At 38.1% G+C, this 16,860-nt stretch overlaps 1 protein-coding gene across 2 annotated transcripts in view; it reads right to left on the minus strand.

Moving 5' to 3' along the window:
• PLSCR1 (phospholipid scramblase 1) overlaps nucleotides 1-16,860 on the minus strand; it is a 36,291-nt gene that overhangs the window by 11,725 nt on the left and 7,706 nt on the right. For both annotated transcript variants that reach the window (XM_047875772.1, XM_047875771.1), the window contains exons 3-6: nucleotides 15,866-15,946; nucleotides 11,040-11,326; nucleotides 9,344-9,386; nucleotides 6,227-6,447 (exon numbers count right to left, since the gene is read on the minus strand). In XM_047875772.1, the coding sequence (XP_047731728.1) occupies nucleotides 6,227-6,447; nucleotides 9,344-9,386; nucleotides 11,040-11,326; nucleotides 15,866-15,946 (632 nt within the window). The remainder of the gene's footprint in view (nucleotides 1-6,226; nucleotides 6,448-9,343; nucleotides 9,387-11,039; nucleotides 11,327-15,865; nucleotides 15,947-16,860) is intronic.

The raw sequence follows: 16,860 nt of genomic DNA on the forward strand, positions 1-16,860 counted from the left end.
AATGAGCTGATCAAAAAGGATTTAAATAACATAACAGAAAGTGAATTTAGAATAATAGTCATAAAATTAATCGCTGGGCTTGAAAACAGTATACAGGACAGCAGAGAATCTCTTGCTACAGAGATCAAGGGACTAAGGAACAGTCACGAGGAACTGAAAAACGCTTTAAACGAAATGCATAACAAAATGGAAACCACCACAGCTCGGCTTGAAGAGGCAGAGGAGAGAATAGGTGAACTAGAAGATAAAGTTATGGAAAAAGAGGAAGCTGAGAAAAAGAGAGATAAAAAAATCCAGGAGTATGAGGGGAAAATTAGAGAACTAAGTGATACACTAAAAAGAAATAATATACGCATAATTGGTATCCCAGAGGAGGAAGAGAGAGGGAAAGGTGCTGAAGGGGTACTTGAAGAAATAATAGCTGAGAACTTCCCTGAACTGGGGAAGGAAAAAGGCATTGAAATCCAAGAGGCACAGAGAACTCCCTTCAGACGTAACTTGAATCGATCTTCTGCACGACATATCATAGTGAAACTGGCAAAATACAAGGATAAAGAGAAAATTCTGAAAGCAGCAAGGGGTAAACGTGCCCTCACATATAAAGGGAGACCTATAAGACTCGTGACTGATCTCTCTTTTGAAACTTGGCAGGCCAGAAAGAATTGGCACGAGATTTTCAGAGTGCTAGACAGAAAAAATATGCAGCCGAGAATCCTTTATCCAGCAAGTCTGTCATTTAGAATAGAAGGAGAGATAAAGGTCTTCCCAAACAAACAAAAACTGAAGGAATTTGTCACTACTAAACCAGCCCTACAAGAGATCCTAAGGGGGACCCTGTGAGACAAAGTCCCAGAGACATCACTACAAGCATAAAACATACAGACATCACAATGACTCTAAACCCGTATCTTTCTATAATAACACTGAATGTAAATGGATTAAATGCGCCAACCAAAAGACATAGGGTATCAGAATGGATAAAAAAACAAGACCCATCTATTTGCTGTCTACAAGAGACTCATTTTAGACCTGAGGACACCTTTAGATTGAGAGTGAGGGGATGGAGAACTATTTATCATGCGACTGGAAGCCAAAAGAAAGCTGGAGTAGCCATACTTATATCAGACAAACTAGACTTTAAATTAAAGGCTGTAACAAGAGATGAAGAAGGACATTATATAATAGTTACAGGGTCTATCCATCAGGAAGAGCTAACAATTATAAATGTCTATGAGCTGAATACCGGAGCCCCCAAATATATCAAACAATTACTCATAAACATAAGCAACCTTATTGATAAGAATGTGGTAATTGCAGGGGACTTTAACACCCCACTTACAGAAATGGATAGATCATCTAGACACACGGTCAATAAAGAAACAAGGGCCCTGAATGACACATTGGATCAGATGGACTTGACAGATATATTTAGAACTCTGCATCCCAAAGCAACAGAATATACTTTCTTCTCGAGTGCACATGGAACATTCTCCAAGATAGATCATATACTGGGTCACAAAACAGCCCTTCATAAGTTTACAAGAATTGAAATTATACCATGCTTACTTTCAGACCACAATGCTATGAAGCTTGAAATCAACCACAGAAAAAAGTCTGGAAAACCTCCAAAAGCATGGAGGTTAAAGAACACCCTACTAACGAATGAGTGGGTCAACCAGGCAATTAGAGAAGAAATTAAAAAATATATGGAAACAAACGAAAATGAAAATACAACAATCTAAACGCTTTGGGACGCAGCAAAGGCGGTCCTGAGGGGAAAATACATTGCAATCCAGGCCTATCTCAAGAAACAAGAAAAATCCCAAATACAAAATCTAACAGCACACCTAAAGGAACTAGAAGCAGAACAGCAAAGGCAGCCTAAACCCAGCAGAAGAAGAGAAATAATAAAGATCAGAGCAGAAAGAAACAATATAGAATCTAAAAAAACTGTAGAGCAGATCAAAAACTGTAGAGCAGTTGGTTTTTTGAAAAAATAAACAAAATTGACAAACCTCTAGCCAGGCTTCTCAAAAAGAAAAGGGAGATGACCCAAATAGATAAAATCATGAATGAAAATGGAATTATTACAACCAATCCCTCAGAGATACAATTATCAGGGAATACTATGAAAAATTATATGCCAACAAATTGGACAACCTGGAAGAAATGGACAAATTCCTGAACACCCACACTCTTCCAAAACTCAATCAAGAGGAAATAGAAAGCTTGAACAGACCCATAACCAGCGAAGAAATTGAATCGGTTATCAAAAATCTCCCAACAAATAAGAGTCCAGGACCAGATGGCTTCCCAGGGGAGTTCTACCAGACGTTTAAAGCAGAGATAATACCTATCCTTCTCAAGCTATTCCAAGAAATAGAAAGGGAAGGAAAACTTCCAGACTCATTCTATGAAGCCAGTATTACTTTGATTCCTAAACCAGACAGAGACCCAGTCAAAAAAGAGAACTACAGGCCAATATCCCTGATGAATATGGATGCAAAAATTCTCAATAAGATACTAGCAAATCGAATTCAACGGCATATAAAAAGAATTATTCACCATGATCAAGTGGGATTCATTCCTGGGATGCAGGGGTGGTTCAACATTCGCAAATCAATCAACGTGATACATCACATTAACAAAAAAAAAGAGAACCATATGATCCTGTCAATCGATGCAGAAAAGGCCTTCGACAAAATCCAGCACCCTTTCTTAATAAAAACCCTTGAGAAAGTCGGGATAGAAGGAACATACTTAAAGATCATAAAAGCCATTTATGAAAAGCCCACAGCTAACATCATCCTCAACGGGGAAAAACTGAGAGCTTTTTCCCTGAGATCAGGAACACGACAAGGATGCCCACTCTCACCGCTGCTGTTTAACATAGTGCTGGAAGTTCTAGCATCAGCAATCAGACAACAAAAGGAAATCAAAGGCATCCAAATTGGCAAAGATGAAGTCAAGCTTTCGCTTTTTGCAGATGACATGATATTATACATGGAAAATCCGATAGACTCCACCAAAAGTCTGCTAGAACTGATACATGAATTCAGCAAAGTTGCAGGATACAAAATCAATGTACAGAAATCAGTTGCATTCTTATACACTAACAATGAAGCAACAGAAAGACAAATAAAGAAACTGATCCCATTCACAATTGCACCAAGAAGCATAAAATACCTAGGAATAAATCTAACCAAAGATGTAAAGGATCTGTATGCTGAAAACTATAGAAAGCTTAGGAAGGAAATTGAAGATTTAAAGAAATGGAAAGACATTCCCTGCTCATGGATTGGAAAAATAAATATTGTCAAAATGTCAATACTACCCAAAGCTATCTACACATTCAATGCAATCCCAATCAAAATTGCACCAGCATTCTTCTCGAAACTAGAACAAGCAATCCTAAAATTCATATGGAACCACAAAAGGCCCCGAATAGCCAAAGGAATTTTGAAGAAGAAGACCAAAGCAGGAGGCATCACAATCCCAGACTTTAGCCTCTACTACAAAGCTGTCATCATCAAGACAGCATGGTATTGGCACCAAAACAGACACATAGACCAATGGAATAGAATAGAAACCCCAGAACTAGACCCACAAACGTATGGCCAACTCATCTTTGACAAAGCAGGAAAGAACATCCAATGGAAAAAAGACAGCCTCTTTAACAAATGGTGCTGGGAGAACTGGACAGCAACATGCAGAAGGTTGAAACTAGACCACTTTCTCACACCATTCACAAAAATAAACTCAAAATGGATAAAGGACCTAAATGTGAGACAGGAAACCATCAAAACCTTAGAGAAGAAAGCAGGAAAAGACCTCTCTGACCTCAGCCGTAGCAATCTCTTACTCGACACATCCCCAAAGGCAAGGGAATTAAAAGCAAAAGTGAATTACTGGGACCTTATGAAGATAAAAAGCTTCTGCACAGCAAAGGAAACAACCAACAAAACTAAAAGGCAACCAACAGAATGGGAAAAGATATTCGCAAATGACATATCGGACAAAGGGCTAGTATCCAAAATCTATAAAGAGCTCACCAAACTCCACACCCGAAAAACAAATAACCCAGTGAAGAAATGGGCAGAAAACATGAATAGACACTTCTCTAAAGAAGACATCCAGATGGCCAACAGGCACATGAAAAGATGTTCAGCGTCGCTCCTTATCAGGGAAATACAAATCAAAACCACACTCAGGTATCACCTCACGCCAGTCAGAGTGGCCAAAATGAACAAATCAGGAGACTATAGATGCTGGAGAGGATGTGGAGAAACGGGAACCCTCTTGCACTGTTGGTGGGAATGCAAATTGGTGCAGCCGCTCTGGAAAGCAGTGTGGAGGTTCCTCAGAAAATTAAAAATAGACCTACCCTATGACCCAGCAATAGCACTGCTAGGAATTTATCCAAGGGATACAGGAGCACTGATGCATAGGGCCACTTGTACCCCAATGTTCATAGCAGCACTCTCAACAATAGCCAAATTATGGAAAGGGCCTAAATGTCCATCAACTGATGAATGGATAAAGAAATTGTGGTTTATATACACAATGGAATATTACGTGGCAATGAGAAAAAATGAAATATGGCCTTTTGTAGCAACGTGGATGGAACTGGAGAGTGTGATGCTAAGTGAAATAAGCCATACAGAGAAAGACAGATACCATATGGTTTCACTCTTATGTGGATCCTGAGAAACTTAACAGGAACCCATGGGGGAGGGGAAGGAAAAAAAAAAAAAAGAGGTTAGAATGGGAGAGAGCCAAAGCATAAGAGACTGTTAAAAACTGAGAACAAACTGAGGGTTGATGGGGGTGGGAGGGAGGAGAGGGTGGGTGATGGGTATTGAGGAGGGCACCTTTTGGGATGAGCACTGGGTGTTGTATGGAAACCAATTTGTCAATAAATTTCATAAAAAAAAAAAAAAAAAAAGATTCCCAACTACAAAGTGGAAAAGATGAGATACAAACTTGAGGAGGCTACACGTATAGTCTCCACTCCTAAGCTTTGTTTTACTGGTCTCGTACATTTTTAATCTCCCCATTTATGAGAAATGTCCAAATTGTTAAGGAACTCTTTTCTGAAACTTTAAAAAAGAATGGTGGTTTAGATGTAGGAACATGGCTCTGATCGGTGGTGCAATTTTCAAATATAAATAGCAATGGCGCCAAAATGGAAAGAAAATGAGGCTTGGAGTCTTGGCTCTGCTACTAGGGAGGTGACCTTGAAAGTGCCTCAATGTGCTCATCAGTAAATGGTGACTTCCTAGGTCCATTTTTTACCATCAAATAGTATAATACATGTTAATGTACTATTTATACTGTAGAGCATATTCCCTCAATTTCTCAGTATTTCCTCAGAGATTCCTATGGGTAAATATTACTCTATCTAACCTAAAGGACATGGGGAAAAAAAATAATTCAGTATGAACAACTTCGATTATCTTCTTAAAATAGGTACAGTATTAGACTTCAAATATTCATGTGCTTGTCACTCTGTCTTTCACGCTGGCACAACTACCTGTATGGAATGACTGAGAGACCCCAGCAGAGCTGGTCTCAAGCCAACGGGGACACAAGCAAAACCCCACATCCCTGTAAAGTCTCTGTGCCCCAGCATCTCCCCTGAGATCCACATTCTCCATCACTGGGCTGCCAAGTAAATGAAACAGACACTTGGTCTTTCTGGAGGTAGGTACTCACAACTAGTATACGCCCCTTATAGGCGACTCAAATACATTAACTTTTTTAGGGATTCATAAAAACACAGGCATTGGTATTTTTCAGGGAGGGCTCCTCCTAAGTTTGTTTCTTACGTAGGTTGGCCAAAATTGTGAGATGAACACACTTACGATATTTTGGGATATTTTTCTATAGTGTCCTTGCTTTGGCTTTGGCCAGGCCTTTTATGTTCATTTTAGGTAAGGGACTTGTCCAAGGTGCCCTACCTTCTCAACTCTCCATGAAGATCAACAAGACTGGTCTCTGAGATCTCTGATCACAACCCCATGAGACACACTACTCATGCGACATGGGGCTAACTGCTCAATTGTTTTTCACCTGCCTTTCTTCTTGAACAATTCACTTTCAAGTATAAACCAAGACCTTATGGACCAATTGTCCTTTAAATCTCTTTTGATTACATAAGTTCAATGAGAGGGTAAAAATTCTTTCTGAACTACTTTACAAATCACTCTGGTAATTGCTCACGGACCTCCTGAAGGCAGCAAGGGCAACAACAGCTGTCACACCTTAGTGGTCTCTCCAGAGTTATAACTTCTTGGCCCATATTATCAATAATCCTCATGGTAAAAGGCCGAGAAGCCCCACAGCAATTCCGGGTACAGCAGTCTGTATCCTCTACTGCAAAGTAAATCTTCTGTCCAAAGCTGTTCTTAATTTCATATTTGTTATTAGTTTCAAAACCTGTTATGACTAAAAACATAAAAGAGGGAACCATTATGACCATTATATAAAAAGAATGTTGGATCTATCCTAAGATCCTACAATATGTAGTTACACCATTTTTGGATTATACTTCTAGTAAAACAGGGAGAAAGAAAAGGAAAGGTGTTTAGCGATGATCTAGAAAGAGGAAGAAAGGGAAAGGGAAAGGAGAGTTTATTAAGGACTAGAAATTAAGCATCTGTATGTGAAACATGGGAAAGAAAACAACTCAAATGTTCCTAATTGCATAGACTTCTTCCAGAAAGACAGACTGCTCCTAAGGGATGGAGCAATGCTGTAGATGATAATAGTTGTGCTAGGTGTATGAACAAAATATCCATCTGTTTGCTATAGTTTTCTTATATTCAGTTATGTAGGGGAATATGAGATGGTTGCTATGTTTATCCTCTATGATATATTTTACCAAATTGGTTTGAGATTATATATTTATGTATACACACACACCCTATGCATGGCTTATCTTTTTTTGCACTGTATGAGGGGAAGTGATGAGAGGGCTTGCTCTTAATGCATACATGTAGGAAGGGAGAGGGTGAAAATGGAAGGTAAATTAGAACATCACATTGGGCCCAGAGGACCCTTGTTTAGCTTAGCGGTAGTTGTTCAGAAGTGGGAGATGAATATTCGACAAGGGGAAGAGGTGCTTGGCAACCAAGGTTGCCACTCACAGGATGTCTAGACCAGTGGCAGCCTAAGTGAGCTCTGTACCTCAGAGGGGGCTGATGTCTTCACAGGGAAACAGAAGTATGCTGGATGCGGACGCTCAAGTGGTATCTTACCAATGGGCTTCCCATACAGACCCACACATTGCAAACCTCTCCTTGCTTAGAGCCAGGAAGGAACAATTAATGGTCTTGCTTGTCTATAATTCTTGTTAACATGGGTCATAGCAGGTCAGAAGCCACGAAAATAACGATTAAAAGATATACAGAGAGATAAAAATCATTCTCTAATATCTGAGTGATTGACTTTTAGTCAGATAGAGATGTCCTTCATAAATTCCATCATCTTGACCTCCCTTCAGTTCCTTTGCTCTGGCTCAGACAGGCTCTGGACTCTTCCTTTGTAAAAAACACCCTTGACCTGCCAGTTAAATGTTATGGGAGAAAAAAAATAAACTGATTCATAACATGGAATTCAATTATCTAAGTGTTTTACTAAGTAGCTTAATCTCAAAATTCTTCAGCTTGTTCATCTATGAAATGAGATCAGTGGGTTTATACAATCTCTAAGTTACTCAAAAAATGAGAATAAAACAAAAGAATCCTATGGCTATCATTGTTTATAAAGTTCTGAAATGGGAACTATTTAAGTGCCTGTCATAGACTCAGATGCTAAAAATAAATGGATTAATCTTCATCGCTCTTTAAATTTTTGTTTTGTTTTGAGAGAGAGAGGGAGGGTGCGTGTATGCAAGACTGGGGGAGGGGCAGAGAAAGAGGAGAGAGAGAAGTCCAAGCAGGTTCTGCACTGTCAGTGCAAAGCCCAATGTGGGGCTCGAATTCACTGTGAGATCATGACCTGAGCAGAGATCAAGAGTCCAATGCTTAATGGACTGAACCACCATAGCTTAGAGGCTCCTAAGCTTTATATCTCTTTATACTGTCATAATGTTACAATACACACTTTCATTGAGACAAGAAAACAGGACAATTAAAGACATCTCTTAAAAAAGAGAAGAATTAGTAAATACTAAATTTGGAGCTTACTTTATTTACATTTCATGATTAACACATACAAATTTCACAAATATATATAAAACTAACACATTTAAAAACTATAAATGGAGTGCTATATAATGTACAGTATCTGTTTTGTTTTGATGTCATAACCTCAAAAACAAATTTCTTAAGATAAAGCATTACAAAATTCAGGGCACAAGTTATCACACAACAAAGAACTCCTTTCTAGAGAAAGCTTAGTATATACACACTAGCAAAACAAGAACATTATAAGTATCTAACAATGTGCATTATAAGCAATTTAAATAAAATAGGCAACAACTGTATATTCTAACCAAATATATTACTCTGCTTTTACAATTCATGTTATATTTCTACCAGCAGATAGGGACTTTGCAGAGAGGTGAAGAAGGACTTAACAGATATATTCTAAAAACTAGTCAAATGTTCATTAGACTCTTTATATCTAGAAGAAAGACACGGGTTCATGAATCCATCCAGTTCTCTTTCCCCTGGCAAGAGTCCTGAAACATCTAACAGCTTAAGTTTATCTTGCATCTCAGGAGTGCCGTACCCAAGGAGATATTTATTGAGGTTAGGTCCCATTCACAGGAGCAGGAGTGCTGTTCTAAGAAGCCAAGCCTCCAGGCTTGCTGGTCAGCATCCTCCAACACTCCAACAGAAGCCTTGCAAACCCAAGGCAGGAATACAATTTTCCAAAATATACCCATCCAAACTGAAGAAGTTCACTTGCTTTAGAAATGTACTGAGGTAACTGAACTACTGCATGTGGCTCTGTGTCAATCTCAAAAACATCACAGACTGGGGAAAAAACAGCTGAAGTGATGAAAGTCATGTAAAATGACAGAATCACTGGAGTGATTTCTAAAGAGCAGGGGGAGCAAAAGTAAGTTTGGTTTGGTTTCCTTCTAAGGTAAGGTCTGTATCATGAGGACAGATTGTCAGAGTAACAATATTTTACTAGTCGACTCCTAATTTCCAGAAATGAGCTACTGATAATTGTCATCATTTTGTTATCATGAAGAAGAGAGACATTTGTAAGCAACCAGATTTAACTGTTCCACATCAGTGAAAGCATTACATTTGTGGTTGTTGATATGCGTTTATCTGCATAAATATCTTCTCTTTCTAGAAATATGACCAATACAATGAATACATACCTTCCAGAAGCTCAATTTGCTGATGAACCAGTATCTGATCTATCTATTACAGTAAAAAAAAAAAAAAAAAAAAAAAAAAGCTGTAAATATATTTCCATGTTTTCTTTTTTTTTTTTTTTTTTTTAAATTTTTTTTTCAACGTTTATTTATTTTTGGGACAGAGAGAGACAGAGCATGAACGGGGGAGGGGCAGAGAGAGAGGGAGACACAGAATCGGAAGCAGGCTCCAGGCTCTGAGCCATCAGCCCAGAGCCTGCCGCGGGGCTCGAACTCCCGGACCGCGAGATCGTGACCTGGCTGAAGTCGGACGCTTAACCGACTGCGCCACCCAGGCACCCCTATTTCCATGTTTTCTATGCCAACTAAATTAACAATAGTGTTTTTATATTTTAAGAAATGCACATAATCACTTATCAATATTTATCAATATTTAATAATATAACTTTATACCTAAAAAAGTATAAAATTAAAGTCAATATATCTTTAATTGAAAATCTATTGAATGTGTTCACTATTAATGTGGGTAAATACAGGTCAAATAAAACTGACTTACTCTGGAATCCCTCTAAAAATTAAAAAAAAAAAAAGTTCCTTCTTGAGAAGGCTTAAGAGATATTAAGATTCTTTATTCATTTAAAGAGCTTCTGTCCAAATCTAAAAAAAATTTAGAAGTGTGCTTGATATCCTTTGGAGCAGGTAATAATTTCCTCTATATATTTTGTAAGGCCTTGATTTAAAAAAAATATTTAAGCTATTTCTTGGAAAATGTATGAACTACTAAGAGTTCTTACAATACTTGCTGCCCAAGTGCATTGTGGGAAACTAAATTAGTACAGACCGTACAAGAGAGATAATTCATTTACTGAAAACTGGATGGTTACCACAGGGATATTTGTTTATAGATTAAACATATAGAATTTCATATTCCTATTCTACCTACCAGATTTCTAACACTAAACAAATACTAGCCCTCACATTGCTGGGATATGGTATCATGCAGTACATTATAATCCAGGATTTTTTCCCCCTTACTGATGGCATTAATAAAATTGGTTCTTTCAAAGCACAAAGCATCATAAAATACACTTTCATTAATTATAATAAAAAAGTGACTCATGTTATACACAAAATATGAACTTTTTTTTTTTTTTGGTACCACTATTGACACTCAACACTAAATTTAGTTTAATGTTTCTTTCCACCTCCTTGGATGTTATTTGGTGTTGGGATTAAAGACAGTGAAATCCAGAACCAAGATTACAGTAGCAAAAAGTCACTCCCTCTTCCTTAGTGTTTTGACTCTGAGCAAATTATATAATTTCTCTAGCCCTCAGGTTCCTCTTCTGTAAAATGATGGTAATTAATAGTACCTATATTATAGGTTTCTAAAAGGATTAAATAAGTTAATACATATGTTACACTTAGGGACAAAGTCTGGAAAATAGTGCTTAGTAAAGGTTTGCTATTGGTCATTACCATGGATTATATTCAAGATCATAGAAAACACAATTTCCTAAGACATTTGTACTTTGCTTTAAAAGTTAACTTGACCTAGAAGAATTATAGTAATTTGTTAGGGAAAAATGTTTTGCCATTTCAGACTTTTGTGAATTAGTCATTTGTTAATTTCATTAAGTAAACTATAAGCACAGTTTTATTAAAAAATAAAACGAGTGTTTCATTTATTTGAAATTACCTGACTTAAATATTCCAATCCGGGTGGACAGCCTGATGGAGGTGGTGGTGCTGGCATCCATGGTACCCCTGCACGTCCACCTGGCTGATTATACACAGGCTGGTGTTGGACAGGAAACCCTACTGGGCCAGCACCTGAATAACCAGCTGGTGGAATTGAGTAGCCAGCCTGGGGGCCAGGATAGCCAGCCTGGGGGCCACGATAGCCAGCCTGGGGGCCAGGATAGCCAACCTGGGGGCCAGGGTAGCCAACCTGGGGGCCAGGGTAGCCAGTATGTCCTGGAGGTCCTAAAATAAAAACAAGTGAAATAATTTGTAACTGCACAGAAAAGTGGAAATATGAACTCTTTCGGGATTACTCCTAAAACTCTACAAACTCAAATTGCAGCTCAGATATCTTGTTTCTACGAAGCTTAAACTCTGTGTTTTTATCCTTCAGTGATTTTTCAATGAAGTATCTGTAGTTTCATATCCACTCTTACAGGGTTTGGGGCTGTGAACAGAGTTGGCCCAAGACTTACCCACCATTCAAATCTCAGTTGCAAAGATACTTGAAACCTAAGAAAGTGACAGAAAATCAACAATGGTCTAGAGTCACCTTTATAAGGATTATGGAATGCCTTAAGAGAAACGCAAGATGGCAAGAAAGAGTAAAAGGCCCAAAATAAAGGCTTTGAGTCAGCATTTCTAAAACCAAAGCACTCTATTTTTAAAAAAAAAGGTTAATTTATTTAAAAAAATGATTGTTAGAAATGGTACCTCCTTTATGTACAGAACTGGGGGTGGTTTTGCCCCCTCAAGGAATTTTTGGCAAGCTCTGGAGACATTTTTGGCTGTTTATAGCTGGAGGGAAGAGTGATACTGGCATTTGGTAGATAGAGGCCAGGGAAGCTGGTAAATATTTCCTAAAATGCCAGAATAGTATCCTGAAAAAGAAGAATTATCCATCTGAAAATATTAGAGTGCTGCTGTTGAGAGAAACTGGCGTAGAGGTAAAGACGCATCCTTACTTCCAGAACTGTCCAGATGCTTATCTGGGTTAACAGTTTGCCTGAACTTTTACCCCATGGTGCATTCCTATCCTAAGACTTCCTACATGAAAAGCAAAAATAAATAAATAAATAAATAAAAATAAAAAATAAAAAGAAATCATTATTGATAGTTAAGTTACAAATTTAAATTTCATAATTTACCACCCTCAGCACTCTGGAAAATACAGTTGGAGAACCAAGGAAGATAAAAAGTTACAACAGGCAAACTTGCCTTGAGTATTTAATAAGCACAGGAGAAGAATAAATTTACTAAGTGTATACTCTGTATTCTATGTGAATTTGTAATTACAATGAAGCTTCATAAACTTATATGAATAGTCCACAGAGTAGTAATCCATAGCAATGGAATACAATTTCAAAGGAATGTGTTCCATAATATTTTAACAGAAAAGGCTACATAAAATTTAATGCTTAGATTATACAATTTATAAATACTTTAAAAAAAGACACTGATGGCAAAATACATCCACTATTAAAAAGATTTCTGGGGCACCTAGGTGACTCAGTCGGTTGAGCGTCCGACTTCGGCTCAGGTCGTGATCTCACGATTCGTGAGTTTGAGCCCCACGTCGGGCTCTGTGCTGCTAGCTCAGGGCCTGGAGCCTGCTTTGGATTTTGTGTCTCCCTCTCTCTCTGTTCCTCCCCTGCTTGCACTCTGTCTCTCTCTCAAAAAGTGAATAAAGATTTTTAAAACATTAAAAAGGAGATTAAACCTCCTACTAGTATCTTTTAAATATAGTTTTTATAATTCATTCATTCTCACAACAAATAAATATTTACAGATGTTCTATAATGTGGGTGGCTCTGTTCTAGAATCAGAGGATTCAGTTCTCAACAAGGCAACCTGCCCTCAGGGAGTTTACAGGCTACTTTTGGGAGAGAGGAAATAAATTTTTTAAAAAAGATTTCAGATTGAACTCACAGAGAAAATGCATGGTGGAGAGGGAAAGGTATCAACCAGGTACTTCAGATAGAAAAAAATTCTGTTGAGATCTAAGATATGAGAAAGGTAAAGCTTTGTGTAAAGAGCTGGTAAGAAATGTTGCGGGAGGAAGGAAAACCAAATGCAAAAATCCCTGATTTCAGGAATGAATTTGGCATGTTTGAGGCAGAGAGAAACATCGTAAGGGAGAGGAAGAGTGGAAACTGTTGTCAGTGAAAACGTAGAAACAGTTCATCTAGGGAGCCCATTAATAAGGAGCTTAGATTTGATTCCAAGTGTGATCGACAGGCCTTTGAGGATTTTAAGCAGACAAGTGAGTTCCATAATCTGATTTATATCTTACAAAGTTGGTGGGAGTGCTGAGCACTGGGATTTAAAATAAGAAATGCAGATGCCCTCACTGCCTAATGGGGTAGATAACTTCATATTTTATCCTTTACTCTAGGGATCTACAACACCAGTATGATCAATTGATTAACTAGAATCGAAGACAAGCTCTTTGAAAGGAGGGACCAGATTTTTATGACTATATGCCAGAGGAAAGTGATGGGATGGGGAGAGAGAAAAGGGAGGAGTTGGGACAGTTTCCTTGAGGGCTGCCTTTGAGCTGAGATCTAAAGGATCCAAAGGAGTAGAGAAGACCAGGGGCACAGAGAAAAACGTTCCACAGACAAGCCCTGGGATAGTAACACATACAGGGTTCCTAATAATCTGTAAAAAGCCAAGTCGACTTGAATAGCAGAGAGCCAGGCTTAATAGACAGGTAAAGAGAAGGCAGGGGAGGCCCTGTCTGGTGAACCAAATTAAGCCTTTTGGCCTTTATCCTAAAAGCAATGAAAAACCAATGATGTACACACTGAATACTGTCTGTAATATGGATAGATAGGCATTTTTAAAGATCACTGGCTACAGTGCAAAGATCAGACCACAGGCAAGCCAATGAGGAGGACATGTGAGTTCACATTAGCATTATTTTAATCTTCTCAAGACCCTTGGAGAGAGAGGATAGTTGATTATTTCCAAAATAACAGATTAAACATACAGAATTACCTGAAATTTGGATATTTTCATTTGTATAAGGTCTAACTGATTTAACAGATTATTAACATAATTACAAATATCTGTCACTCAGTATTTGTAAATCATTATACCAGGCGCTTTACGTATACTCTCATTTAATCTCCAAGCTAACCTGAATGAGAAAATGTTATTCCTGTTTTATAGCTAAGAACTGAGACTTGCAGGTATAACGAGTTGTATGAACCACCACACAGCCATTTAGCGCAGAAGCCAGAACTGAACCAGAAGTCAGGTTTAGCGCAGAACTTGAAACCTGATACAGCCTCTCTTTGCCTTTTTCCCACTTGCACACTGGGTACATGATACTATTTACCTCCTAAGATTGACAGTTAAATGAGTTTATTCACATTATGCACAGTAAGCTCTCAATTTTAAACTGTCACTATTGTTAGCATCATTGTCATATTAAGACCTGCACTATATATGGCCTTGGACTTGTGAAATAAAATTAGGCTATTTTTCTCACAAACTCTCAAGTCTGATTATAACTGAATTTAATTATGTATCACCTCATTTTAACTAGCTGTGGGTGGATTAAATCATTCTCCAAGTGCCCTGGATGAATATTCCAGCTTGCTAATAATTCATCAAACAACCACCATATAAGAATTTACGGCAGCGGTTCTCAGCCCTGGTTGCACATTACAACTAACTGGGTAATTAAAAAAATTACCAATCCCTGGGTCCCGTGACCTGAGCTTCTGCTTTAATTCTCCTGGGATAGTGCCCTGGTACAGTGTTTTAAAATCTTCCACGTAATACTTAAGGGCAGGCACCCTTGAGAACTATCTCCTTAGAGATATTCTAGCTCAGATTCTTCTAACTGCAAACACCTGGATGTAATCCAGGCCCCGCTGGGAAGTTTCTTGGCTACACAGTTAAACAGGCCATTGAGTTCCCAAGCAGAGTTATTCGCTCAGAGTAGAATACAAAATGGATACACCCATCTACCCAAACCGGATACCTTTTGATCCTAAGTCTCCAGAGTGGTCTCTCGGTCTCTCAAGAAGGAAGTAGCCTGACTACTTGCAAATCTGGGTACACCATCAATTTTGCCATGTAGTGAAGTTCTAGTAATTTTGATAACTGCATTTGTCTACATGAAAATCTCTGAGGTCTTTCAATAACTGGTTCAAAGGGAAAAATGTACTCCCTAGAATGTAGTGATAGGACTCGATTACTTTTCTTAGATATAAGGCATGATTAAGCATGTGTACAAAAAGCAAAGCTTTCATATATGTTACAAAGTGAACATGAGAATGACCCCCAAGCAGCTACACTTTTATTACCTACAGCTTCCAGTTTTAAGCACTCATGTCTTTTCTGTGACTCTCACTGTACACGATTACCCTCAGCTAATATAGGACTCAAAATTACCCAGGGATAAATCTAAATGTGATTATGTGATGACAATTTTCAGAACAGATGAAGGATCAATTAAATCTTTTACTTCTAATGTATATTTTGGTGCAAACTTTATTTTATTTGCTACATGTAAATGGACTGTTTTTGTTAACTCTATATCTTTACTATCCTGCATAAGTAAACATTACTTTTATGATATTATTTATGCTAATATATAGTCAGAAAAAAAAAATCAAGAACTAGGCTGCCAATTTCATTATTACACTTTCAATAAAAGACACTACTAAAATACACAAACAAAGGTAGACACACACCCATACATATGCCCTTTGAGGAATATCAGTAATTGAATAATTTTGGATTTTTATTATTAGACAAATGTTTTACCTTGGAGTGTTGCTGAAGGATATTGAGGGGGATAGTCAGGTGGTAAATTTGTTCCTGGGTGAGGAGCATTCATTTGTCCGTCTGCAATTTAGGGAAAGGTAAACATATATGTGCTTTAATGAAATATATATTAGAAAAAAATAAGGGGCGCCTGGGTGGCTCAGTCGGTTGAGCGGCCGACTTTGGCTCAGGTCACGATCTCGCGGTCCGTGAGTTCGAGCCCCACATCGGGCTCTGTGCTGACAGCTTGGAGCCCGGAGCCTGTTTCAGATTCTGTGTCTCCCTCTCTCTCTGACCCTCCCCCCGTTCATGCTCTGTCTCTGTCCCAAAAATAAATAAATGTTAAAAAAAAAAATTAAAAAAAAAAAGAAAAAAAATATGTATTAGAAAGAAAAATACATTGTTCTTAGATAATTTCCATTGATATGATCTTTATATGATCTTGTGCTGTACTAAAATAAAGTGATTTCTTCACTTAACAAAAGCTGTTTGTTATCAGACTTAATTGGCAGGAGCATCGGTTTCAAACAAATTCCTCTTTGGATAAAATGAGACAGCTGAGTTACTGGGGCTGAACTTCTAGCTTTCAAACATGTCTGATGAGTGTTCCATATTTGGAAGTGTTCCAAGTGTTAACACCTAATTCCATGTTGGTATTAGGGGAAAAAAGTGTTTTAGAACCACATACAGACTGTAAAGGAAGAGAGAGAGAAATGAAACTACTTGGATATGGGGATGATGATGGAAATAGTATGATGATTTTTAAAGATATGTAGTTATTGCTATACCAATTAGCCTTTTCCTTTTATCTTTGACAGAGAGAGCACATGTGCATGCGTGCAACCAGGGGAGTGGCAGGGGCAGGAGGAGAGGGAGACCAAGAATATTAAGCAGGCACAACCTCCAGCGCAGAGCCCAACATGGGGGCTCAACCTTACAACTATGAGATCATCACCTGAGCTGAAATCGAGAGTTGGACACTTAACTGACTGAGC

Source organism: Prionailurus viverrinus, chromosome C2 (genome assembly GCF_022837055.1).
Source record: "Prionailurus viverrinus isolate Anna chromosome C2, UM_Priviv_1.0, whole genome shotgun sequence".
Taxonomy (NCBI): domain Eukaryota; kingdom Metazoa; phylum Chordata; class Mammalia; order Carnivora; family Felidae; genus Prionailurus; species Prionailurus viverrinus.